Raw genomic sequence first — 26186 nt, forward strand, 5'->3', positions numbered from 1 at the left:
ATACAATTTAAATTCAGTTATTTATTAGTTTATTGATAACTGAGATTGAGTGTTTCTCTTAAAATTAATTCCACTAAATCCCCCTTCCCAACAAAATGACAATGAGAAAAGAGGTACAAAATGAAGTATTATACTACTATCTGAAAGAATAGCTAAGAATTTCACAGAGAGTTGAGATTTTGCCATATATATCATCAATTTAGAATAATGTTTATTCGTTTAATTGGTAGAGAAGTTATCAAAAGATCTTTTTCCCAAAATAGAAGACATATCTATAAAGAATTACATTTCCATACAGATTTTAATTTATGATCACCATAGGAACATATGTTCAATATTGTCTTCCATGCAAAATTAAGTATTGGGCATTTTTAGAACATATATTTATGAACCCTGATTATGTGATTAGCTTAATTGTTCTCTAACATATTCTGGTGAGAATATTGACCAAGGGTCTATAGCAGAGCTGTTGGTATACATGTAAATAAATGAAAGCATATATTAAAATTGACAGAATCTAGATTACTAAAAATATTCTAATATCACTATGGGTTTGATCATTAATATGACTAGAATTTATTCATAAATTATTTAGTTATTTAAGAAAAATGAGTATTTTCTACACTAGCCAGTCACATATACCTAATAACAAAGTACAGTTCTTTTTCCTGTCACCATCATGATAACAAAGGCTTGACAGGGACTATCATGTTAATTCAGTATGTAATACTGGCAAAGCATTGAGGAATTTTTCATGTGTATATAAAACTAAAAGCATTCACAAAAAGCAAAGTCATTCCTGAGCATAACATATTTGGGTCTCCATGTGTGTATATAAAATCTGATTTCTCTTTCACTTTCTGGCCTTGATTTGTGTTTTTATTGATTAGCCTTCTTTCATTAATATGTCCTTGTTAACAGGGCAAGCCATCACAGGCAGGGAATATTGAAGCGAGTTGGTAGTGGTGGAAGTAATGCACAACAGGGAGCGTTCAGAGCCTATAGAGGTGCTGAAGGGAATGCTGGTGCTGCCTTTGGAGGCCAGGATGGACATAGAGGTAACAGATACAGAGGAATCCGTGAAGAGGATGGAGCATGTGGATACAGTGGAGAAGCTTTCTCACAGGAAGATGGTGCAGGACTGGATCAACACAGTCTTCAGGATTTTGAACATGAACAAATGGTAATAAAGCCTTTGGAGATAAGAATATACTTCTCTTGTAAATGTATAACAGCACATGATATGTAATGTTAGAGCTATTTAATACTGATTATATTCTTGTATCCCAAAACCTGAAATAATTTAAATAATATAATAATAAGTGCATGGGGTATTCACTACATACTTCACTATATATTTCCAAGGACAAAAGAACATGATTTATTTTAAGTAAGATAATATACTTAGGTAAGTAATATTATTTATAGACATAGAATATACATACTGAAATTTTCCAAATATTCAAATCTCTAGCACTTTAGACTTCTACAATATTTATATTTATTTATATTTTATAGCACATAAAATAATGGACCTCATTACAGCATTGCCACATATACTTTGTTTTTGATAGTCCTCCTCTTCCTTCCATCCTCCTGCCCCCTCAACTGTACCTTTGCCCTCCAGTCAACTCATGTCACATGTATTCTATTGACCCATTTCCCCCCATTATTATTTCTTAATTAAAATCTTTCTCCCTCTCACTGATGATCTCTTCTAGTTCTCTACTACACACACACACACACACACACACACACACACACACACACTAAAATCTAGGATCTGTGTGTTTATCATAAAGAACTAGAAGTATGTTTCTCTCTGAGTAGAATTTTGTCCATTAATACAATAATTTCCACACCCATCCATATTGTGAAATTTTAATTACTTCATTTTCCTTTGTGGCTGAATAAATTCCATTGTGTATATGTTCACACCACACTTTTGTTTTTCTATTAATCTGTTAGACATCTAGGCTGGTAGAATTAATTAACTCCTAATTCTTCCCTTGACCTTCAATAACCTCAACAGAATTGATAATTTTACCACATATAGAATTGTCACGCCTGCAGGTTTTATTCCAATAATACAAGCATGAGAGACTTATAGTGAAATATGCTTTCTCTGGGATTGTTGTAAGTTGGTGTTTTTGGTTTCTAGCATTTGTTTGATAGTTTGAACCACACCCCACACAGTTCTTCTTACTATCAGTTCTTAAGACATCTTTTTTTTTCTTGTATTCTCATTGTTTTGTTTTGTATTAGTTGTTGTTGTTGTTGTTGTTTTACAATTTTAGGGCCAGGGCCTATATCAGTAGGCCCATGTTAGCCTGGAATTTACTATGCAGCCAAGACTTGCCTAAGACTCATGACCAGTGCCTTGCACATGCCAGGAGTTTGTTCATTTGCCATGAGACCCAGCTCTGTAAATATCTTAAACCAACTAGTGTGATTTTTTTTTTCCCTAAGTGGTTATCTGGCATATCTGTTTTGGGATTAGATTCCTTCCAAACCTTAAATCCCCTACTTACCAGCTCTCTGATACAGAAAACTTTTAATTTCTCTAAGTTTTTGTTTCCTTGTAGCAAAATCAGAGGCAATGCCATTTACTTTTTCATGTTATGGTAAATGTTCATAGAGATACATATATTGCCACAAATATTAGATCTGAAATTGTACACTTGGCAACTAACTGGATGCTCCTTCTATTTCTCCCCTCATACTCTCAATGATAACTTATTTCTCTGATGAGACTTGAATATATTTAATAAATATGGAGTTGTACAGATGTATGTATTACAGATTTTTCATTCAATTTTTCAACTCACCCATAGCATTTTTTTCCTGCTATTAACCAAATATATTAAGAAATGGCCTTTGGTTTCCTTATAGGATTCAGATGAGACCTCAGACTCAATTGCCTTGGATGTCACATCTCTCGCACTTGATGGTGAGAATCCCAATAACATATCAGCATCATCAGCAACTGTGAGTTTTCCTATCATCCACTTACCTTCCGGAGGGTCTGCATCTGATATTGACATTGAGAGCGCCAACTGTAAGTATCTCTGGTGTCATCTTCTCATGCTGAATGCTTCTACTTGCTTGTACAATAATTCATGCTGTATAATGATCAATTTGAATGCACATTTGATATGAAATGAGATCTATGAATGCTTTTAGGAAATGTATTCCTCAGACAGACAAGATGAGTTGGAAGGTAACTGTATTTGCCAACAACCTAACAAGTTTAATCCCCTAGACCCACATGGTGGAAGGAGAAAACCAACCACAATAAATGTGCCTAAATAAGTAAATAATATATAATTTTTGAAATTACTCCTCAGTGAAATCATTTCTTTTTTCCTTAGATTTTTGGGAGTCTCATGTAACCAGGATGGCATTGATCTCATTCTATAGCTCTTACTGGCACTGACTTCCTCATCTTCCTGGGAACACAGGCCCTTGCTATCACACCCAGCTATCACTGAATGTTTATGGTGACTAAATTTGGCCAGCAACTGAAATTGCGTGCTTCATTCAATTATTGGTTTTGCAATATAACGAAACCAGACATCACATCCATATTCGGCAATGTATTTAACCACTATTTTCTAATTAGTTAAGAATTTCCTAAAACTAAGATAAAGAAACCAAACTTTAAGGGCCCTCTCATTATGGAAATACTTGGCAAATTCAGTAAATAGATCAGTGATTTGTCTCAATGCCTTTCCCTCTGCAGTATATGCTGGATTTGTTGAGGTTCCTGAAAAACCTCCTCATCTACCATCTGAAGTAAATGTTAACCCACTCTATGTCTCCCCAGCATGTGACAAGCCACTAATCTATGTGTATGACAAGGAGTTCACATCTGAGATCTGCTGTGGTTCTTTGTGGGGTGAGTTCAAGTTCTTGAAACTGAGTTTGTTTAGTTTTTCTTTAAATCCATGTTTGTACAGAAAACTTGTGAAGCTTGTAGAAGTAAAATATTTTAGCATTGCCAATTAATTAAAAATGAATTTATAGTAACTGGTTCAAGCCTGATTTGCCTTGTTGAATTAGTATCTTGCACTTTTTATGCTTTTTAACTTTAGTTAACTGGAGTAAAATACAAAATTAGACTTCATTTGACAATTTGAGTTTAATATTTTCTAAGTATATACTTAGTACAAGAAAGACTTCTACAGGATCTTGCAATTTTTAAGTGTAGAGGATGTGTAAGTTCCCTCTATGAAGTCTTAAATTGGACAGCTTTTTTCAACTTTTTGTTTCAGAAAATTTATGACCATAGAAGTAGAGCTGAGATTATATATAGCTTGTCCCAAACTAGTCTACACAGTATATTGCTATAAAATATTTTAATACAACCAGGGTCCAAAGTAAATACTACCTTCTAACTTAACATTTCATAGATCTTTACCTATGTATGATTGAAAAGAGATGGGTTTTAAAAAAAAGAAATACAAAGAAATAGCAACTTTAACTATAGGGACTGTGCCCTTAGAAGAAAATGGTCATCCTCAATGATTTTCTAACTTAGTGCTCAGACTATGATGCATGAGCATTTGAGTCTGCCAAGTACCTGGAAATGTAGTTGATGTCTAGAAAATGAACCAAAACTAACTGTATATGTATAGAAAATATTTGCTTAATGGTAACATTCCGAATGTCTGGTTCTGGAAATGTTTGTGACAATAAATAGTGCTATGACATACCTAATATCCTTTATGTTAGATGGCACACTAGACAGCAGGCAATAGAATATCTCTAGGATGTATGGACATCTGTTTATACATTTTAATGAAGCATACTGTTAGGAATATGCATAGTTGAACAATATGATGTTAACAAGACCAATATCAGCCTGAAATGATAAAAGTCATCTTTATATGAATTAGCAAAGTGCAATAACAAAAGTAATTATACATATATATTTACCTAGAAAATCAATAGTTAAAGTGTAAAGAAATGTGGATTACACATACACACACTAGAGTATTATTCTGCTGTGAAAAAGAGCAGAATTATGTTTGTAGGAAAATAAATCATGACTGGATATTGAAATAAACCAGATGTGTAAAGCAAATATCACAGTTCCCTCACATGCAAAATCTAGATTTATTTTTTTAAAAGGTCCTAAAACTTGAATGGAGAATATTAGGGAAATGGAAGAGGACCCAGGAAGAGTGAGAAGGAATAATAAGGGAGGGTGATGAGAGTGATTTTGATTAAATTATGTAATAGGTAATTATAAAAAATCATATTGAAAACACTTTCTGTAGAATTAATACACACTAATATAAATTACCTTCTAATACAGCACTTTTCTATGTCTTAACAGGAGTCAATTTGTTGCTGGGCACCCGATCTAATCTGTACCTGATGGACAGAAGTGGAAAGGCAGACATCATTAAACTTATAAAGCGAAGACCGTTCCGCCAGATTCAAGTCGTGGAGCCACTCAATTTGCTGATTACCATCTCTGGTTTGTTTAAATCCTAAAATTAACTGAGTAATTATGCAAAGTAATTGAACTGCAAACTAGGTTAAAGGCTTTCTTAGGTGCAAATATTCATAGGAAAACACTTTAAATATAACCTTTAATTGGGACATCAGAATTTCTTCTGTTTTCTTGTACATTTACACTGTAAACAAAATCCATTTGATCTTGATGCACTTAACCTAGGTTTGTTATCAAGAAAACTACATTTGCATTCTCGGAAGTTCTTTTCAGAGCTGTCTCCAAAACTTCAGATCTGTAATCTCACACACCAGTGGCCCCACCAATATCTACCATCTAGATTTGTTGTGTCCTAAACACAAGTGAATAAGTAATTGAGCAAAACAGAATTGTCCTTGTCTCCACTTAATATTCCAAGGGCAAACAGACAGATTATTTACAAGAATGGATTCCCTAAAAACATCTACACCTTTCCCAAACAGTAGTTGATTTTCATAATCTTTCATAATCACAGCCTGGAACCTTGACTATGAAAAAGCAAGTAAGTTGGTATTAAATTAATTTTGACTTCTAAATGAATGAAAATAAATAAGTAAAAGCAGGAAATGACTGCTCCTAGGCATGGTAGAGGAGAACGTTTATTTGGAGATACGGGGAGAACATAGTCAGAGGCACGTGGGAGAGTCCAAAGTAGACATGATAGGAGAGCAGACTGGATAGGCCCTATGAGGAGAGAGAGGGGAACATGGAGTAGCAGCCAAGAGGCCAGGGCACCAAAAGGAGAAAGAGTGAAACAATCAGTGTAGCCAAAATGGCTGGGGTATATACGAAAGAGAAGTTAGGAGGAGAGCAGCCCAGCTCCTGGGATGGAAACTTCAGGGTAGGGGGCAGGATATGGCAGTAAGGAGGACCCTGTAACAGGTAGGGACTGAGGGATGCTAGGAGAAGCTGGCAGCTAGTGTCTGCTTTGATATGTTAATAAGCACCTTAGTTAGCTCTTTGTCCTAAGTATGAGACCTAAACCTAAAAAGAATTCATGGAAATGGTTGACATAAGATTTGCCCACCAAATAAAATCATACCAACCACTGATATTTATATGAATTTTTATACTTCATAACATAGAAGATGTATGTGGAATATATATTAGTGTGCAATCTGTCATATGATTGAATGAGATTCATTTGGCTTCAAGGTTTGATTAAAGGCAAATCCCTTTAGAGATGAACTCAGACTTCATAATATTTTAATCATATTTCATGACCAACCATTTGTAATGATTTCAGGTACACAAAAGCAATGCTTAGTTTCGAAAATATCTGAGTATCTTAGCAACTGGACGAGAGACTTTTTCATCTGATTTGCTCAAACCAAGATAGACATTTTACAACCCTTAAACTGAACCCAAATGTAATGGGGATTGAGGGGGGCAGGTTGCTGGGTTTTAACACTGAGGGCCTTGTGCACAGTAAGCAAGCACCCCTCAGCCTAAAAATTATTTTTGTAGCCTCAAAGGCTACACTGGAAAGAACTTACATGGATGCAATGTGAAGTTGTTCAGTAGATTATGCTACCAGTCAAGTATAAAATGACTATAAGTGTCTTTAATTTGACACTCAAATTTCCCTATAAAAACAGAGTAAAATTAATCACATTAAGAATTTTACTGGTATGATGAGCATGGGGGCACACACATTTAATCTCAACACTCAGGAGGCAAAGGCAAGTAGGCCTGCAAGTTTGAAGCTAGCCTGATCTCAAAAAAAAAATTCTTAATAGTGGGATTTTTATAACAATTTTAAAATGACTAAAAAATGAAGTCATTATATAGGGCCTTTAGTATTTAAATAAATTGTATGAACTTGACAAGATTATTAATTAAAAAATTAAAATTCAAGACTATCTCACTCATTAGTAGTATATAAAATTATCTCAATACATTATATGTATGTATTTATGAATATCCATGTATATCTTTTCATCCACACATAATACAAGGAACAGCCTCTAAGTCTGGGAACCACTCAGGAACCATGAGTCAGGAAAGTTCAAATGAATGGATAGTCATCAGGCTGACTGCCTAGAGACATTCTTAATCTATCCTAGTGGAGTATGTTAAATCCACTTCAGATAGACACAGAGGCAGCAAAAGAACAGCCCAATTGTCCCTTGGTATTGAGACAGAAGTCAAAAGTATCATGCTAGTTTTTAACAGTGACTTTTAGTTTAATGAACATTTGATTTAAAGAGCAGCACACTTCTAAAATGAAAAAAAAAAGAGAGAGAAAATTGAAATGCCATCATGTGTTCCCACCAGGCCACAAGAACAGACTTCGCGTGTATCATTTGACTTGGCTGAGGAACAAGATTCTGAATAATGATCCAGAAAGCAAGAGAAGGCAGAAGGAAATGCTGAAGACAGAGGAGGCTTGTAAATCCATTGATAAGTTGACTGGCTGTGAACACTTCAGTGTCCGTATGTACATTTCACATTTAATAATGCTATATAGTTTATGCTACCATTCATGTAGAGAGGTGCACAATTACAAAAGACAGGACAAAGAAATGGAAGAATTTGGCTGAGAAGTTAAGTTTGGTTTACTTCTTCTACCTTCCTTTCCTAGTCACTCATCACTCATAATATTTGAAATCAATATTTCCCTTATTATAACTATGCTTGATGTATCTGTAGCAATTGCCTTTCTCTTGAATGACAAAAAATATGATTTCATTTAATGCTGACCAGGAAATTTTACAGTGAAACTGAGTTTGTCTGTGATCTCCGAATAGTTTGTTTCATTATAGAATGTTTTCATATCCTGTGTCTCTCCACAAATATCTCTGTAAAATAGAATAATAATCCCTTATGTCCTCAGAGTACTGTTCTCAGCTGTCAACAACTATGATGTAAAGTTATACTAACTTCCCTTTCTGAATCAAATCCCCTGTCTTCTTAGCTTTTTACTCTGAAGCAATTGGCCCTTAGAGCAGAATTGATAGTCCAGGTGAAAGATTGCTGAAATCACATTGTATAAATTGCAAGATAATATTTGTATCAACTGATGTTTTTTGCTTTCACATGTGCACATGTGTATATATATACACATATACCTTTAAATGAAGGAATTAATATCTAGAAAACTGAAGTACAAGAAAACTCTTAGCTTTAGATACCACGACTGTCTTGCAATTATATTATATAAATATAATAGCTCCAAAGGTGAAAGATATTCTAAGATATTAATCCAGAAGCTTATATTGTACAACTACCTCTTACTGAGATGCTACAATTTATCTCAATGACAGACCTTTACAAAGATCTTGGAAATCTGTATTCTAGGTGAATGAGCAAGTAAAGTCCATTTTCCTAGCTGAGTTCATTTAAATCAATGATAGTATCATCCTTGACAAAAGTCATTTCTTCCATTGACAAGTAGAATGGTAGGTGAGATAAAGTAAGAGGAGGAAAAAATATGATCAAGAGACAGAATAATGGAGAGAATCAGGAGACAGTATTCTAGCCAAAGAAGAGGGATGTTACATAAACAAGCAAATGTTTTGCATAACTTTTACTTTCTCAACTTTTACTTTCTCTACCAATAGTGCTATTGAAACTATTCAAATACTACAAAATGTAGTTTTTTTAAAAGTGAACTTTAAAAATGATCTTATTTTTATTATTACTATGATCTTATTTACATGAAAGTTAAGATGAGTATTCCATTGCAGGTATTTAGTATTTCTTTCCTTCACCCCTTCCCCACTTTTTTTGTTTGATTTTTCAAGACAGGGCTTCTCTGTGTAGCCTTGGCTGGCCTGTAACTTGCTCTATGTGCCACCACCGCCTGGTCCTTTTCCCACTTTTTGTCAAGTACTTTATAAACATTGACCTACTTTCGTTCCCTATATATTTGCCTTATCTCAGAAGCTAACAGAAATACATCCATGTATTATGTAGTCTTCTATAACACATTTTTTTTCACTTTATGTAATGCTCTCAAGATTCATTCATGTTGTATCACAATACAGCATGCTTCAATATTTCATTTTTTTAAACTACACAATATTAATGTATTATATAGGTATCACTTGTATTTATTCACATATAAGTTAATAGACATTTGAATGCTTCCTACTTTCAGGCTTATAACAATAATTCTGTATTTTTAGCATCTTTTTTTCTCTTGAATAGTACTCTTAAACTCTTTTCAAATTAGATGCAGAATTTCCCATTGCAACTATTAATACACATGGACTACATTTTCTCTGTATCCATTTGAACACACATATGTGTCTGGGTCTCTTTATAATACTAGTCATCATACCAGATTTAAAGCAGTTCCTCATAATTCAATATGCTTTTTGTTATTTAGTAATGCCTTTCCATACTTTTCAGTGTATTTATTGACCATTTGTATATTGTTCTTGGAGAAAGTACTTTCTAGTCTTTTTGCCCTGTTGTTGAATAGAATTGTAGAAATTCTTTGTAAATCCTGTATGCTAGACTCCTATCAGATAAGTAATTGCGAATACTTTTTCTTAGTACCTGGATTGTGTATCTTCCTTCTTTCATTTCCACTTTTACCTTTCCTGTGATACTGAAAAGTTAACTTAGGCTCCTGGTCTATACCAGGCTTTAACTTTATTACTGAGATATTTTTCCAGCCATTGTTATATTCTCAGACAGGAACTCACTAAGTTGGGCAGACTGGCCTTGTTTTTACAATACTAATTCTTTTATAAGACTTCCATATAGATGAATGTTCAAGTCTGCACCACCAGAGCCAAATTCACTTTCTTAGACCTAAGAATGCACAAAAGTTTTTAATTTGAATGAAGCTTTGGTAACTTTTTCTTTTATCACTTATATATAGTTTTTTGTCAAAAATAAAGATATATTGCTATATAGAAAGGTATCAATTTTTATCCATTTGTTATTGCTTAGCGTTTTACAGCATAAACTCTGCCATTTAGATCTTTGATCCAGTTTAACTTATTTCATGTATGCTGTGACACAGTCTGTTGCTCTGTTCTTTTGCATATAGTTTACTATATGTCCTAGCACCATTTGTTTAAGGCACTGTTTTTATTATTGAATGGTCTTGAGCCATTGAGTTTAGATATGATGAGTTTTTTTTGCTGAAGCTCAATTGTATTCAGTTTGTCTGTATTTGCATTGTTTTACAAATATTTTGTCTGTTTTACTGTCTTGCTTGCATGTATGTCTATGCACCATGTGTATCTGGTTCCCAACAAGGTCAGCAAAGATAACATTGATCTAGACTCTAGATTCTAGAGTAACAGGTAATTTTAAAGTATCCAAGTAAGTTGCCAGTCTCTGAACTTGGGTCCTGTGCAAAAGCAGTTTGCTCCTTTAATCACTGGGCCATCTCATCAGCCCCATTTTCTTAAATGCAAGTAATATATGTGAGAAAAATATCTGTGCTATTGGTCTCCTAGAATCTGATTTTTTAGCTTAATGTAACAAGCTCTAGCTATATCTATTCCTGAAAAATTATATAATCTCATTCTTTCTTATGACTTAATGATACAGTAAGTCTACTAGTATAATTTTCAGTAAACACTGAGCTCAGAAAATGGGTGTACTTCAACTTTGGGTTTTTGGGAAGACTTCTGTGAAGAGTTTGAATGATTACAAGACAATGTGTGACATTTAGGACTTAGCCTCCTCATTTCTACAGAACAAATCAATGAGATTTCAATATAGGTTATATTTAATCTGTAGAGATTATTTTAAATTATTGCATTTTGAGAAAACCTACATATCTGTGAACCTAGGAAGTTTTTCCATTTATTTTGACTTTAATCTTATTCTCTGCTAAGAATGAAACAATGAGCCTTGTGTGTAGTACAAAAACACTTCAGCACTACTATACACACAAAGCCCTTGGATTTCTGAGATAGGCTCTTGGTATTTAGCCCTAAGATGGTCTCAAACTCAGAGTCTTTCTTCCTGAGCCTCCCAAGGGCTAAGATAAAATTTAGATGCACTCAACTTTACTAGAGCTTTATTTTTATCCCTTATTTTGCAGTAGTGTATAGTAAAAATCAAATGCATTTGAATGTTAATAAACACAATTCATGAATTACACAGATATTGAATGAAGAGAACACAACTCTAGCCAAGTAGCTATTCTAAAAATACAAAGCATTTGCTCTTAACATTGTGGTTATTTCAACTGTCATAATAAATATAAACTCCTGCTTGTTGATTCTGAGGTATGACTTTTGTATATTGCCCTTGTAGTTCAACACGAAGAAACCACATACATTGCAGTTGCTTTGAAATCATCAATTCACCTTTATGCGTGGGCACCAAAATCCTTTGATGAAAGCACTGCTATTAAAGTGAGTAACCATTTCATTTGCATCATCTCGTTTTTCTCTAAAGAAGACATTATAAACAAACAGTTTGGAATGTAGATGTGGAAATACATATCATTTAGCTACAGTTACTGCAATTTGAATATATCAATAATTATCATTTAACCTTTTTTAGACAATCCACAGGCACCACAGCAAGGGAGAGTTTAGGGGAAGTCCCCAACCCCTCCCCTTACAGGACATACCCACCAGCTCCTCACTCCCATTTCCTGTAGTCAACCTGAAGATCTTCTCTTCTAGAGGCCCAAATACCCCAATGACTTGAAGCTGGAAAAGTCCCTGTTCTCTCTTAGTGGGCGGGCGGGGGGTGTGGAGAGCAGAGGGGAAGGTAAGACGAGATATGGAGATACTGAGGAAACCATATTGGAAAGGGGGAGATAAAAGCTTTACTCCAATTGTCATTATAGTAGGTGAGTGGGGGAAGGAAGTGGGGGGAATATATTTCTTCCAATCTGAAACACACTTCTCTGTAGAACTGATCTGGGACAACAGTGGGTAAGTACATCAGTGCGCTTTAGATTAGAACTTGTATGGCTCAGCTATGGAAACAAACCATCTAATGGCCAAAATAAAATATGGCTGATTTCTTCTCTTCCCATAAATTGAGTTCTATTGAAATAGATAGATGTTTTCAAAAGCCAAGTAGCTATTTTATCATGTTTTTTATAGGCATCAGAATCAGTGAGAGCATTTGTTAAATGTTTAGATCTCAGACCCAACCCCAGGCTGATTTCGTGGGTCTGCAGTGGGGCCTGAGAATCAGATTTTAACAAATGTTCTCAGTGATCTTGAACTACTTTTCCAAATAAAGATTTCACAAATCACTAATAGGAGCACATGCTGATAAACTTTAAGGTATTCATGAAATACATTTGTATCTTAGATCAGGATCTATTTACATCTTCTAATTTTTAGGTACAAACATCATATATATATCATGATAATACATGTGAATACTCCTCAAGAATTATTTGCACTCATGATAATACATGTGAATACTCCTCAAGAACTATTTGCACTGTCTGCACAGTATCCTATAGCCTCTTTTTACAATCAGTCTGCCATGACACATATAGCATCCTTAATCTGATCTGCATAAATTGGGTCTTGGTTCAACTGCCAACATTTGGATATGGTTAATTCTTGGGTGTCTGCTGACTGACTTGTCAGTGCTACCTGGAATGGAACTGGAAAACAAAGAAATAAATACCAATAGTGTGTCTACCTAGTTCCTGTCTAAGTCCTGTCTAAGATCCATTCTTGATGCCTGCCTCGTGAATATGTTATTATGAGTCCCATAATGCTCAGTCCTTTATATAATCTGATCTTTGCAACAAATCCTGTTTGGCCTTTTATTTCCATGAACTATAAACCATAGGAGTCTTAGAGCATAATCTGTCTACCATAGGTTAATATATATGGCCTTTTTCCTTCCTTACCAAGTATGCATTGATCAATCAGCAGACTCCGAAGGAGACTACATGTCCTATGAAGCCTATATACGAATATTGGCAAAAATACAGGCAGCTGATCCAGCGAACCGGTTTAAGAGACCAGATGAGCTACTTCATTTGCTGAAGCTCAAGGCAAGGAATTTAAGGGCAGCTAATAAGATAACGAGGCCATAAGCAGTTTCCAGAGTGAAAACAATTTGGTCATTGTAGGTTGTAGGAAGCCCGAGTTTTCAATCCCCAGGATCATAAATCAGTTCATCAACCAACCATAAACAGCCATCTGAGGTTGATAAACTTGTAAATCTGGTAAAAGAATAGGGAAATATTTGCCTAAGTCAGAATGTCATTTTGGCCTTTGGGCCACATTTACTTTTATATTTTCAGGTGTTTCCTACCCCTGATCTTAAGCCAGTGACAGTTGACCTGGCTGTTGGTTCTGAGAAAACACTGAAGATTTTCTTCAGCTCAGCTAATGGATATCACATCATTGATGCAGAATCTGAAGTGATGTCTGATGTGACCTTGCCAAATAACGTAAGATTCAGATCTCTAGAACTTATTGTATATTCTTTGAAATTTTCCAGTTACTAAAATTCTCAAAAGCTTAAAGTATAACTTTCCTCCATTTCTTTAACTTTTTAACGCTATTTTAATTATTATTTCATGTGCATTAATCTTTTACCTGCATGTACATGTATGTTTTAGGGTGTAGAGATCTAACAGGTAAGTTTAGCATGGCAGAGAATATTGCTACATAAATAAAAATCACTAATGGTTATATTCCTCAAATATTTAAGTGCAGTCTGCAGACAGATTTTCTTTGACCACAATTATTTTGTTATTAATGAATACACGTAGCCTTTAAAATCCAGAGTTCTATTGATTAACCAGATCTGATAATCTCAAGCCCACACCACCATCTGGCCATTATCAAGTGGAACTAATTGAGGTCTGTCTCCTTTTAATGGTTTTGTGTTCTACATTCACTATCCATTCATCTTTGTGCATTTATGCTAATTGAGCCTAGGATGCTTTTTCAGTTGGCTTTAGTATTCTATACCCTGTAATATACTAATATACTTTATTTAAAAAAACAACAAGAGAATTACATAATTATGTGCACTCCCATCTTTATTGTATTGTCTATAGACTATAGCAAACTACTTTAAAAATTATTCAATTTCTTAACTATTTTTGAAATTTTCTGATGAAAAGATTCAGTATTTTTACAGTAATTCACAACAATATGTACATGTAAGTAAGGCCCAAGATATAAATTGTGAATGCTTATACAAATATTCATCATTAATGTAAAGAGCTTGATAATAACACCATACCACTCCAAATGCATCATACAAAATATTGATGGTGGAATTGATGGTTTTCCTAGATGAAAGTTATATTTAAAAGGCATGCCTTTACCAGCAGTTGTTTTTTTTTGCTTCATCCTTTCTTGATATTCAATTTATTAAATATTAAAATTTCAGCAGGTTATCATTATGTAAAATCCATGGACAAGACATTTATGTACTTTAAATAACTCAATTTGGGTGGTATTTTGAACAATTTTAGAAATATAGTCCATGTCTCTAATAATGCAATTAAACCAATGACATAAAATAATTAGCAGAACATTGGTTAAGGCATCTTTAAAGATATTTTGGTGAAAATAACTGTCATTAGCTAATGACCCTGTAGTTGCCTATATATACAATTTATCCTGTTTCTACTATGGAAATATTAAACACAATCTCAGCCAAAACCACAAAAGAATTTTGATATAACTATATTACTCTTCGTTTAAGTTGTCTCTATAGCTTCATGTATCTTCTATTTATCATCATAACAGATAGCCTTCATTCAGAAGCCAGTGCAATAAGGAATATTTGAATGTTGGTTTAAGTCTACACTACTAAAAAAGCCCAACTAGATATATTAGAGTACACATAACACACATAATCCCATATCTTTGGAAGTGTAGTCAGGATGTTTGGGAGTATTATGGCCAGCGTTGGCTATTTAGCAAATTTGAGACCAGCCTGGGATACACTAGTCACTGGCTTGAAAAATAAAATCATTGAAGAAGTTTAAATCTAAGTAATAAGCAGGGAATTTATTTGCTATAGAAATGTGAATGAGAGAAGAGATGAAATCATTTTCTGACCTAATTAGGATACCTCATATGTATGCAAACATATTTTTAGACAAATTCCCTAGTGTCTTGACCCACTAAAATAGAAAGGACTCTATTATAAGGGAGAGGAGGGTGTCTTCTGAAAAAGAATATCCTAAAAATATTTCCTCCAAAGTGCTAGATCACAAAGGCTCTCACATTGTTGGGGAGCCACATGTGCTGAAGAGTACCCGGTTGTTTGAGCATTCGAGAAGCAGGGAAATTACCTCAGAGGCTGTTTGGGTTCACAGCAGTCCCTTTTTATTACAAACAGATCTTCTTGAGACAACCTTATTTCTTGCATTTTCTTTCATTCTTTCGTCTGGCTTCTGGTTCAACTGCTCATGCAAGTACCCAGGGAACGCATTAAAATTGCTTTTTGCCTCTGGATTCCCATTTTAGTTTTGAGGATTGTTGTTGCTGAGACATGGCCTCAAGCAATTGGCCTGAGTACGCTGGCTTTGGCAAGTACAAGTTTCTGGCCCTTTCCCCCCCTGTAACTTGCTAATTTGGAAAAACAGCAAAACACACCTTTTTAAAAATTTATCAGAGAAATACTGTCAATGGCATAATATCTGTGCTCTAAACAGATTGTGTCTCATTTATGAATCTGAAAAATTACAAATTCTTACTTATCTCTTAGTATTTCCTTATTCTGCCAACCAATACTTCTGAATTTGCATATTAAGCCTATGTTAACATTATGTGACTTGAATGAGATAGTCTAAATTTTCTTGAATAGGAGACAAATATAATAAAACAAGATATAAACAGTATTAAAAGTTGTCCCTTAAAATATTTGAGGCTCAAGCTATTTGAGGTTTATTTTCCTTTTTTTACATTAATTTGCTAATGATCAAGAATTATGTATATGATTTATTACTTGGCTCACAATTCATTATGAAAATATTGCTTAATTTCTGAAATGAATCCTAAATTCAGGACTTTATTAATTGTCCTATATAATACATAATGCTTTTGTGGCATTCCAAGAAATTTCTCTGTGCTAGAAGTACAGCTTGACTTTTTCTTCCAAATTATTATCCTAAACAAAAATAGAGAATATTAAAATTGATGGTTTTGTGACATAATGGAAAGCAACTCTTCGCAAATGTTTAGTTAAATTTAGAAACAGAGATAATCTTTCTCTCTGCATTTGGAACATCTTTTTGTCTTTAATTAAAGTAATAGTTGCTTCAATTAATATAATAGTGATGAAATTCTAGATACAAAAATCTTTATGAGACATAATCCAAGTCCCTGGAAATCATTATATCACAGAATATCATCATTTTACCTGATTGCTTGGGAATTGGAGTGATGCTCACCTTCAATGCTGGATCTGCCTCTGAGGAAGCAAATGAACAACTCTTCAAGAAGATCCTTGAAGTGTGGAGAGACATACCATCTTCCGTGGGTATGTACTAAATTTCTTTTCCTCCCAGATGATTCAGAGAAGCTTTAAGAGAATGAAAATGTGTACTAAATAATTTGGGTTTTTACTTAAAGCACTTAGTTTAAAGTCTTATACTTTAATAGTACTTCTATTTTGTCTGGTCATCAGTGTTCTGTTTATAGAGTGGTATTTGTGTGAAGTGACTTATATCAAAAGACATATAGAACTGCCTGGAATACTTGTTAGTGGCCACCCAGGTGGCAACATGGAGAATTACTTTTTTTTTTTTTTTTCTGGATAGAACACTTTGTTTCTATAAATAGCCTAGGGATACTGGTCTGGGAAATTAAATAATTTCAGATTCTTTGTTATGCTTATTATAACACATAGTGACTAGAGAACAGAATAAATGCAAATAGTTAAAAATTAGACAGTGTAAAGGGTAGAATGACAACATGAATGACACCCCCCTTGTGTGTGTGTGTGTGTGTGTGTGTGTGTGTGTGTGTGTGTGTGTGTGTGTGTGCAGGTGCACATGCACATGTTTTTAAAGAGACAGTAGGTAATACAAAAGAAAGGTAAGGGGAAGGAAAAGCTGTTTGTCCAAACAGGCCAACATCCTCTTAGTCTTTTGCATTGCATCTGCAGAATCTTTTAATTTTTTATACATAGTCAGTATTAAGGACTATCCCGAAAACCTGCTCTAATTTCTTCAAAAAGCTAAGAATTCGCAGAGGGCTTAAGGCCATTATAAATGACAGACACTAAATGCTTATAGGACAAATTGATAGATCTAGGGCAAAAGAAAATATGAGTGATGAGTCATGTTATATCTTTTATAGTGATACTTTTGGGAATAATGTGATGCAGCCTAGGGAAAGAATCCATCCCCAGAACATCAAAAAGTATATGATCCCAGAAATGAAAATCAGGTAGCCAAGTTAAAATGAGAAACTAAGCATAATAACTTTAGTATTCAAGCCACTAGATCATCATGAGAATAAAAGGAATCTTCAATGTCTACAACATCTCTTGTCCTCAGGCAAGAAAATTTCTAACCTCGATCAAAAGGATATTTTCACTTGGTAGAATTTGAAAGACAACTAAAGTAAATTATAGCACTATAAGCACATGGAACAATTGCTTATTTACTGCATATTGAGAATATATTACAATATAGCACTGATATCAAGGAAATAATTCAATCTGCTTTTTACCTCAAAACAACTTACTATTTATAACTAGCTTAAATCCAGATGTTCCTAAACTAAAATTTACATTTGTTTAAACTGTTTTCAATAACAAGGAAAATATTCTTTATTCCCAAATAATTGTTAGAAGTTTTAAGAATTAAAAAAAGTTTTGCTAAAAAATCACTACTTTCAGAGTCCCATTTTAGAAAGCAAACTAGTTTTGTAAGTGTCTAGGTTAAGTGAATCTGTGATTATGTAAATACTGGGTATTGGACTCAGGAGACAGGCTGTGTTAAATTAGAAAGTTTTGCTCTGTGCAGCTGCTGAGAGGAATACTATTTTAATAATAGTAGTCATGTGAATAAAAAATTCAAATTCATACATGCTAAATCTCTTAACTAGTTACTGTAAGCCAGACCATTGGCTCTTCACACTTCATAAATTTAATTAGAGCCTGAAATTACACTAATAAAGTTATTTCAGGACAGCTATTTTTCATAGTCAATATATGACAGTAATTTATTGACAATGTTGATATCAGAATCATACAGGAAGTCGTTTGCATTGTAATAAACCCAGGATAATGTGTGCACTCATGCTCTGCATTTTCTTTGAGATAAGCTCCATTGCTCAGAGTTTGCATTTGCTAGTTACTTTTGTACTTTACTTAGTCTTCCATAAGTTATTTTATGTAAATTTAATGTAGACTACGGCAGATAAATTTTGGTTTAAACAGGAGTACCTGAGAACATTTGATAAAAAACCATTGAATTAAAAAAATAGCTATGCTAATTCCAGTTTCCCCCTTTAAAATGAAAGAAACAAAACAAAAAAGAGAGTCATATTAAGAATTCTGCTTTCAGTCATCAAAGTGCCACATTTTGTTTTTTAACTTCAGTTAAAAGTTGTGTCGTTTTAAATGTTACAATTTAATTTATATATGGAAATTTTCTCCCCCGTAAGTTTCATAAAGAATAGAAACTTGAAAGTCAAACAATTAATAATATTAGTTCTTCAGCCACAACATACTTCACAAAATCAAAGAAGGCAATGACCTTTTCAGAACAAAAGTCCTGCTTTCAGATAGTATTTTCATAAATGATATTGTCACAAACGATTATCAAACAAGCCAAAAGAGTTTCAAATGTTTTCAATTTTCCTTGACAAGAAAAAAAAAAAACTTTTAACTGCACAAAATTACCCTCACTTCTGCTTGTAATGGGAAAATGTACTCAGTGAAATGAGAGTTACTGAGTCATGGTTTGAATTAGACATTATTTCAGTTTTAACTATTCCCAGGGCTGAGACCTGAACCCAGAGTCTTGCCCTTTACCACTGAACTAAATCCCAAGCCCTTGTTTTCATTTGTTCATAACTCAATTTTCTTTTTATGCTATAATCCAGCTCTTTGTGACCCCTCAGTCCATATTTGCTGTGACACTGTACTTTACCTACACTATTACTATTTTTTTTAAAGCCATGGATTTATCTGAATGTTTACAAAGTTGTTAACACGGGTTAGTCTGATCTTACAGTATACAAATACAAACATTGACTAAGATCTAACAAGTCAATGTTGATTCCTGTGGGATGTATAGATTAACTACCCTGAATACCAGCCCAAAATGGCAACATGTCTAAATTGGAGGACTTCAGAATAAGATTAAAACCAGATGCTTTTAACCTTACCTATAACTGTTAACTTCTGAATGGTCAACTGTGGTTATGATTTTTATCCTCCTGCTACAAAAATGAAATATTCTGCTGATGTTTCCATTTGTATTGTAGCTTTTGAGTGTACACAGAGAATCACCGGGTCAGACCAAAAAGCTATTGAAGCGCGCTCCCTGCAGTCCAGCATCCTTGAGAATGAGCTGAAGCGCAGGTCAATCAAGAAACTGAGATTCCTGTGTACCCGTGGTGACAAGGTACAGTTTACACCCTTCAATAAAACGGAAATAAACTAGGCATTGACATTAATTAGACTTTCTGAAATTTTTCTTTCACTCATAAATATTTAGGAATATACTTTTTAAAATGGCACACTATTGAAAAAAATGTACCCCAATTTCAAAGTAAAGATCTAGTTATATTGATATTTTATTTGGCAAGAAATTGCATTATTTTTGATTCTTAATCATTTTCTTTTTCATATAAAGATATTTAAGAAAACTTTGAAAGCAAACCTCAGGATGGTTTAAATATTTTGGTTTTGATTACCACAATTTAATCCCACATATCAATGAATTCTTTGTGATATTCCATGTGCACTAATCAGATCTAAACTCCCTTTAGCTGCCTTAGTCCCAGTGTCATTCCTATCACTACATGGATTTCTTTTAGCTTTGATATATGAAATAAATCATTAATGTTTTATTTTTTTATCTTATTTAAATTAATCTAAGTTGACTAATTCTATGTATTTTCGTGCAAATGGATGGTTTTTGTTTGGGCTTGGGTTTTCTTGTCTATTCATTGGTTGACAGGTGCCTAGATTGACTCAAAAGTTATTGTGGATAGTGTGCCAATAACCATGGCATATGAATATCCCTGGTAGGCTAGTACCAAATTCCTGTGATACAAACCGAGATATGTGAGAGCCAAAACACATGGCAAGTTTATTACGGTTGTACTTTTGTTGTTGTCTTGGTTTGTTGTTGTTTTATGCTCCTTTCCAGGATGGCTGTAATAATGCACTCCTACCAACCATGTGTGAGACACCCTTTTGCAGCCATCTCCTTAGAAGCATTTCTTTGCTTTTTGAAAATCCTCCATTTCTAGCTTTCAGCATATTCCAAGAATAAAAGGAGGCAAAAGTACTTAAATTTGTTGAATATATAATTGTATGCTAGGCGTTATGCTTGCTATTTTAGAGGCTGTCTCAATTTATTTTCACATGTAGGTATAATGATAACTGTTTTACAGGAAAGAAAACTAAAATTGAGACTTGGAAATTTTCTGTGAAATTTGATCAGTGTTAACTATTAAAAATAGCTAGGTGGGAAAGTTCATCATCCACGATAATATTTTAAGAAATAATACTTGAAAGAAATAATCTTAGTAAGATTAAAAGTCATTATCAAGGATTACACAGAATTTAAGCTAATACAGGAGAAAGCAGGGCAAAATCACTTCCTGTAAAGGAAAGAACCCCAATTTTGGAATATAATGCTAAGAACCAAGGTTTGAGATCAGAGTTTGAGATTGCAGTTCTGCCTCTGTCACCTAACAAGATGTGAGAGCCAAAGAACTTTGATATTTAGTGTTTCTTTTGTTAGGGGGTGGGAGAATGCTGGACATGGAACCCTGGACCTCACACATGTGCTATGCAAACACTCTTACTATTGGGCCACATTACCAACCCTTGTTTGATCTTTAAAAAAAACAAAAACAAAAAAACACACAATCCCTTCATCTCTAAGATGGAACTATTAAGAGCTTTTTGGGGAGCCAAGGTAAAAATCTTACATAATATGTATGCAGTAAGCATCTTAGACAGGACTTGACACATAAAATGTGTTAAGGATAGTCTGTTTATTTTACACTCATCTTCATTATGATAACCTACTAAGTGTAACTTTTGATGATTGTTAAGAGTAGTTTTTTTCCACCAGCCTGTTCCCAGAGCTGTGCCAGCCCCAAATAACACACAAAGACACTGTATTAGATATAAAGCTGTAGACTAGTTACTTGTTTCTTATGGGCTAGCTCTGTCTTAAATATTAATCCATTTCTATCAGTCTAAGTATTTCCACGTGATCTCATCTTACTGGAGAGAGGGGCCGGCTTTCTGCTCTCTCAAGACTCTCCATGTTGACTCCTCCCTACTACTTTTTCGAATGCTCCTTGTCTCCTAGTCCCACCTATCTTGTTTTCTTATTGGCCAACAGTGCTTTATTCATTAACCAATACAAGAAACATATTTACAGAATATCTGTGCTCTGTTCTGATTTCCTTTATTATGGAAGAACGAATGTTTATTCAACATGTTCCTCTCTGTCCCATTGGGTTTAACTCATTATACCAAAGAAAGGAGGAAATGTTGCAATTTAATTATAATCTCAAAAATAAAAACAAATTTATTTTAATTGAAATTTTCCTTTAATACAAGAAAACAAACTTTTCTGTCACTTGTCATTTCTGTTTATATTTAAGAAATTATGGAAATTTTCTACTTTTTATGGTTTTCTTATTTCAGTGAAATGAGATGACATCATAAAAAGTAAAAAAAAAAAAAAATTAATTCCCTTCTCTCCTCCAAACTCTCTGATATACTCCTCCCCAGTCATTAAAATTCATAATCCCTTTTTTCACTAGTTGTTATTGCATGCTTACATGTATAAGCATACATATTCCTAAATATAACCTGTTTAGCCCACAAAACGTTGTGTGTATGTAGGTATTAAGGGCTGGCATGTTGGCACTGGACAACAAATTGATGTGCTCTTCCCTGGGGAGGACCACCTCTTCTGCTCTCAGATCCCAGCTTTCCTCATTGCCTGTAGTTCTTTGTGTAGAGTTGAGGTCTTGTGAGATTTCCCCAGTCCAATTTGGCATGTCCATTGTTGTCACCCTTACTCAACTAAAGGAAAGTTTTGTTAACCAAAACTAATAAGCAACTTCATCCAGTGAAAACCACCTACAGTAAATATTACATGGCAGTTGGTGGCTGATAAGGGAAGAAGAATCATTGTTCTTTGGGAAGGGCACTGGCAGCTTTTGAAAAGAGATCATTGAGATTGAAGAAAATTGACCAGAGGGAATTGACCAAGTGATCATGTGATCATATTTCATTCTGTGGATGGATGAAAGTCTCAAAGGATAGATTTTAAAAGTGAAAACAAATTCAAACCATATGAATTACAATTCTATAAACTATGGTAAGAAGGTTCCTGTGAAATACATATTGTAAATTCCAAACTAATCAAATTTATGCTCTTTAAAATAAAGAAAAGTTGCTCCAAACAAGATGGCTTAATATTTTAATTACACCAAATTATAGGTATAATTTGGTACTGCACATTTTGTTTATGAATTATTTGGCTAAAATGGATTATAAACTCACTGATAATGCTTTTTCTCTGATTTTTTTAAAGCTGTTCTTTACTTCTATCCTGAACAATCACCACAGCCGGGTTTACTTTATGACCCTCGGAAAACTTGAAGAACTCCAAAGAAGTTATGCTGTTTAAAAGGTCCCGATGATGTCCTACATTTACATCCATCACATACATGCAATTACATCCTAACATTTCAGTTTTACCATTAGAAACACTTTAACCAGAGGCTTTTTAATATAGCACATAATAGTTTCAATGAGAAATTCAGCTTTATAAATAAAGTTAACTCTATAGCAAGCTCTATGTACTCCAATGGTGTACAATACCTTTTGCACAAACTTTGTAACTTTTGTTACTGTGAATTCAGACATTATTCTTAGGACAGTTTGGACAGTATCTGTATTCAGATTTACAATATGGAGTAAAGAAACCTGTTATAAATTACATAACAAGTGAATTTCAATTGAATTAGCCCTAAATAAGTTTTTCTAAAATAAACAAATATGTTTTGTGATTTTTCCCAAGCAAAGGTTAGATTAAGACACAGAAACCTACTGATTTTATTGCCCAGACTAAGGTTGAGCAACCTGCATGTGCAAGGAAAATTATAGTGATCAAGCGGAACATGCCACCCAGTCTTTGTCACAATTAATCCACAGTTGGAGACCAATTGTGAATTTTTTTCTGCCTCTTAGTCTACTGGCTTTCTCCATATAAGAAGGAAAAAAGAAAACCTCAGATGTTTGCTTTCCCTTTTCTGAAACCTCAAACATGTGCATTAACTGTTTTTACAATCTACCAAACAATACATTTACCAGTTTGAATACAGGACTGAACTCCAATACACATGTACTGTAGAAAGATTTTTTTTTTAAAATTCTTTAAAGTAGGCGTCAAATTCTGTCCCCATGATTGGCTGAGTTCTCAATTTTATTATCTATCCAAGACTATGACCCTCGGAGAGCATTGAATATTTCGCCAGTCTTATATTAAACTATATAAAATATCCTTCCAGTTATTAAGCAAAGCAATGTGGCAAAATGAAAAGACCATTGATAGCTAATACATTTTCACATTTCTATCCCTAAAAACTGAGAAATGAAAGTAATCAAGCAATAATCTCAAATTTAGTCATTTGTTGTAAGCAAGTAAATTTTAAGACTAAAAAAATAACATTCATTGGATATCGAAGTCTACAAAATTGTAGGAGTGAAATTCAAGCCAGTCCATACCCAAATATTTTATTGACGCCAAAAATAGGTGATACTTGCTCACCTATGGTAACTGCTACCTGATAAGAAAGCGTGATTTATGCCTATCCATCCTCAATGCCATGGTTAGTTCTGGGGCAAGAGAAAAAGCTACAGAACCAACCGCAAAGTATACCTCAGTGAGTCCTCTAGTTCTGCTTCTAAAGTCTGAAGACTTTGCTAGTAGGATAATAATTTTTAAACTACCTGGTTAACCAAAACAGAAAGCAGCTGACTTCATGTGATTTCCTGATAGTGTATCATTTCCTGGAAACTTTGTGCCAGAAAGGAAGATTTGGGTTTTCCTTATGGCTTCTACAAGTTAAATGTGATTCACATTTCTGTTACTGTGACACAATAATGTGATCCTAAAACTGGCTTATCCTTGAGTGTTTACAATTCAAATTACTTTTTTTTTTAAGTTCAGTAGTTACTTTAAATAAACAAACATTAATGTCAAATTAATACCTTAGAAGTAGTTTTCTTTAAAAACAAAAAATTGTACACCAAAGGCCATGGGGAACTTGGTGCAAGTACCTCATTGCTGAGCAAATGGAGCTTGCTATGCATGAATCTCAGAAATTTTTTCTCATTTAAGTAGTATGTAGGAAAAGCCTTTTAAGAATTTTTTTCTTCATAATATTTACTCAAAGTTACGCTTATAAGTTTTATCTTAAAATCATATGTTCAAGGCAATAATACATTTAAAAACGTATTTTAGCAACTCAACTCCCATTGTTCTTTGTGGCAATTATTCTAGCAAGCACAGGAAATAGCAAACAGAATCTACAAAGTTGTCCCAAAGCAACCACACAGAAAAGATCACCAGTGCAATGCCATGCTTCAAAGGCTAGTCTGTTAATGAAGATGACATCTACCAAATAAAAAGGAGCTTTAAGCCTTGGGTGTCCAGGTATGAAAGAATGAAATATTTGAAGTAGTTCATTAGTAATCAATCTCACTAATGAATATTTCCAACTTAGGTGTTAATCTGTGTGGGATCTATATAGTCTTGGGCAGGCAGATCAGAAAAGAAGAACAATGTCATTTCATAGTCATTGTACTTTGTAATAGAAGGAATGACTGTCTATGTACTATACTTTGGAACAGTACCTAGAAGGACCAGCACATCACAGAATTGTGGAGAGGCACCCCTGAAAACCAGTGTAACTAGAATTATGGTTTGAAGCATGAACATTTTGGCAGGTTATGAGCAGCATTGGTGACAGTGTGGTCTTATTTCATGGTGGATTAGTTTTGTTTTATTACCAAATCACTTGTAATAGAACATATCGTGTGAAATGTTTGAAAACTAGAAAATGCTAAAAGAATAGGGCCGATAACAAAATTTCTGAGTGAGCTCAAAACAAGTAAGATGCTAAGGGCAAAAAGCAAGAAGTGAAAACCATCAAAGCAATAAATAAGCAAAACAGTATCTCCCAAACACTCACATTCCTTCACCCCAACCTTAGAATGTAAAGAATAAAAACCCTTTTTTGAGATGAATTGATAATCAGTTGATGTTTCCATTTATTTGAGCACTGGACAGACAGCTAGATTAGTAAAGCCCATGCCTCATTCAATCCCTAGTAATCACATAAAAATTCCAGTTATGGTAGTGGACACGTTGAATCCCTGTACTCAATACAGGTAGACAAGTAGATTTCTGGAGCTTGCTTGCCAGGTAGTCAAAATTAATTGGAGAGCTTCCAGCAAGTGAGAGACTCTGAGGATGACACTGGATGTTATCCTCTGATTCCCTTCCTCCCTCTCTCCTTCCCTCCCTCCCTCCCTC

The 26186-nt window shown here is 34.1% G+C and overlaps 1 protein-coding gene across 1 annotated transcript in view; it reads left to right on the forward strand.

The window, feature by feature from the left end:
• The window catches only part of Nrk (Nik related kinase), a 95000-nt gene extending 71562 nt beyond the window's left edge, over positions 1-23438 (forward strand). Inside the window, exons 19-28 of the mRNA XM_051179327.1 lie at positions 922-1183; positions 2893-3058; positions 3827-3898; positions 5342-5485; positions 7778-7936; positions 11729-11829; positions 13704-13853; positions 16774-16909; positions 19870-20009; positions 23178-23438. Coding sequence (XP_051035284.1) covers positions 922-1183; positions 2893-3058; positions 3827-3898; positions 5342-5485; positions 7778-7936; positions 11729-11829; positions 13704-13853; positions 16774-16909; positions 19870-20009; positions 23178-23273 — 1426 coding nt within the window. The 3' untranslated portion in view covers positions 23274-23438. The remainder of the gene's footprint in view (positions 1-921; positions 1184-2892; positions 3059-3826; positions 3899-5341; positions 5486-7777; positions 7937-11728; positions 11830-13703; positions 13854-16773; positions 16910-19869; positions 20010-23177) is intronic.
• Positions 23439-26186: the final 2748 nt, after the last annotated feature.

Source organism: Phodopus roborovskii, unplaced genomic scaffold (assembly GCF_943737965.1).
Source record: "Phodopus roborovskii unplaced genomic scaffold, PHOROB, whole genome shotgun sequence".
NCBI lineage: Eukaryota > Metazoa > Chordata > Mammalia > Rodentia > Cricetidae > Phodopus > Phodopus roborovskii.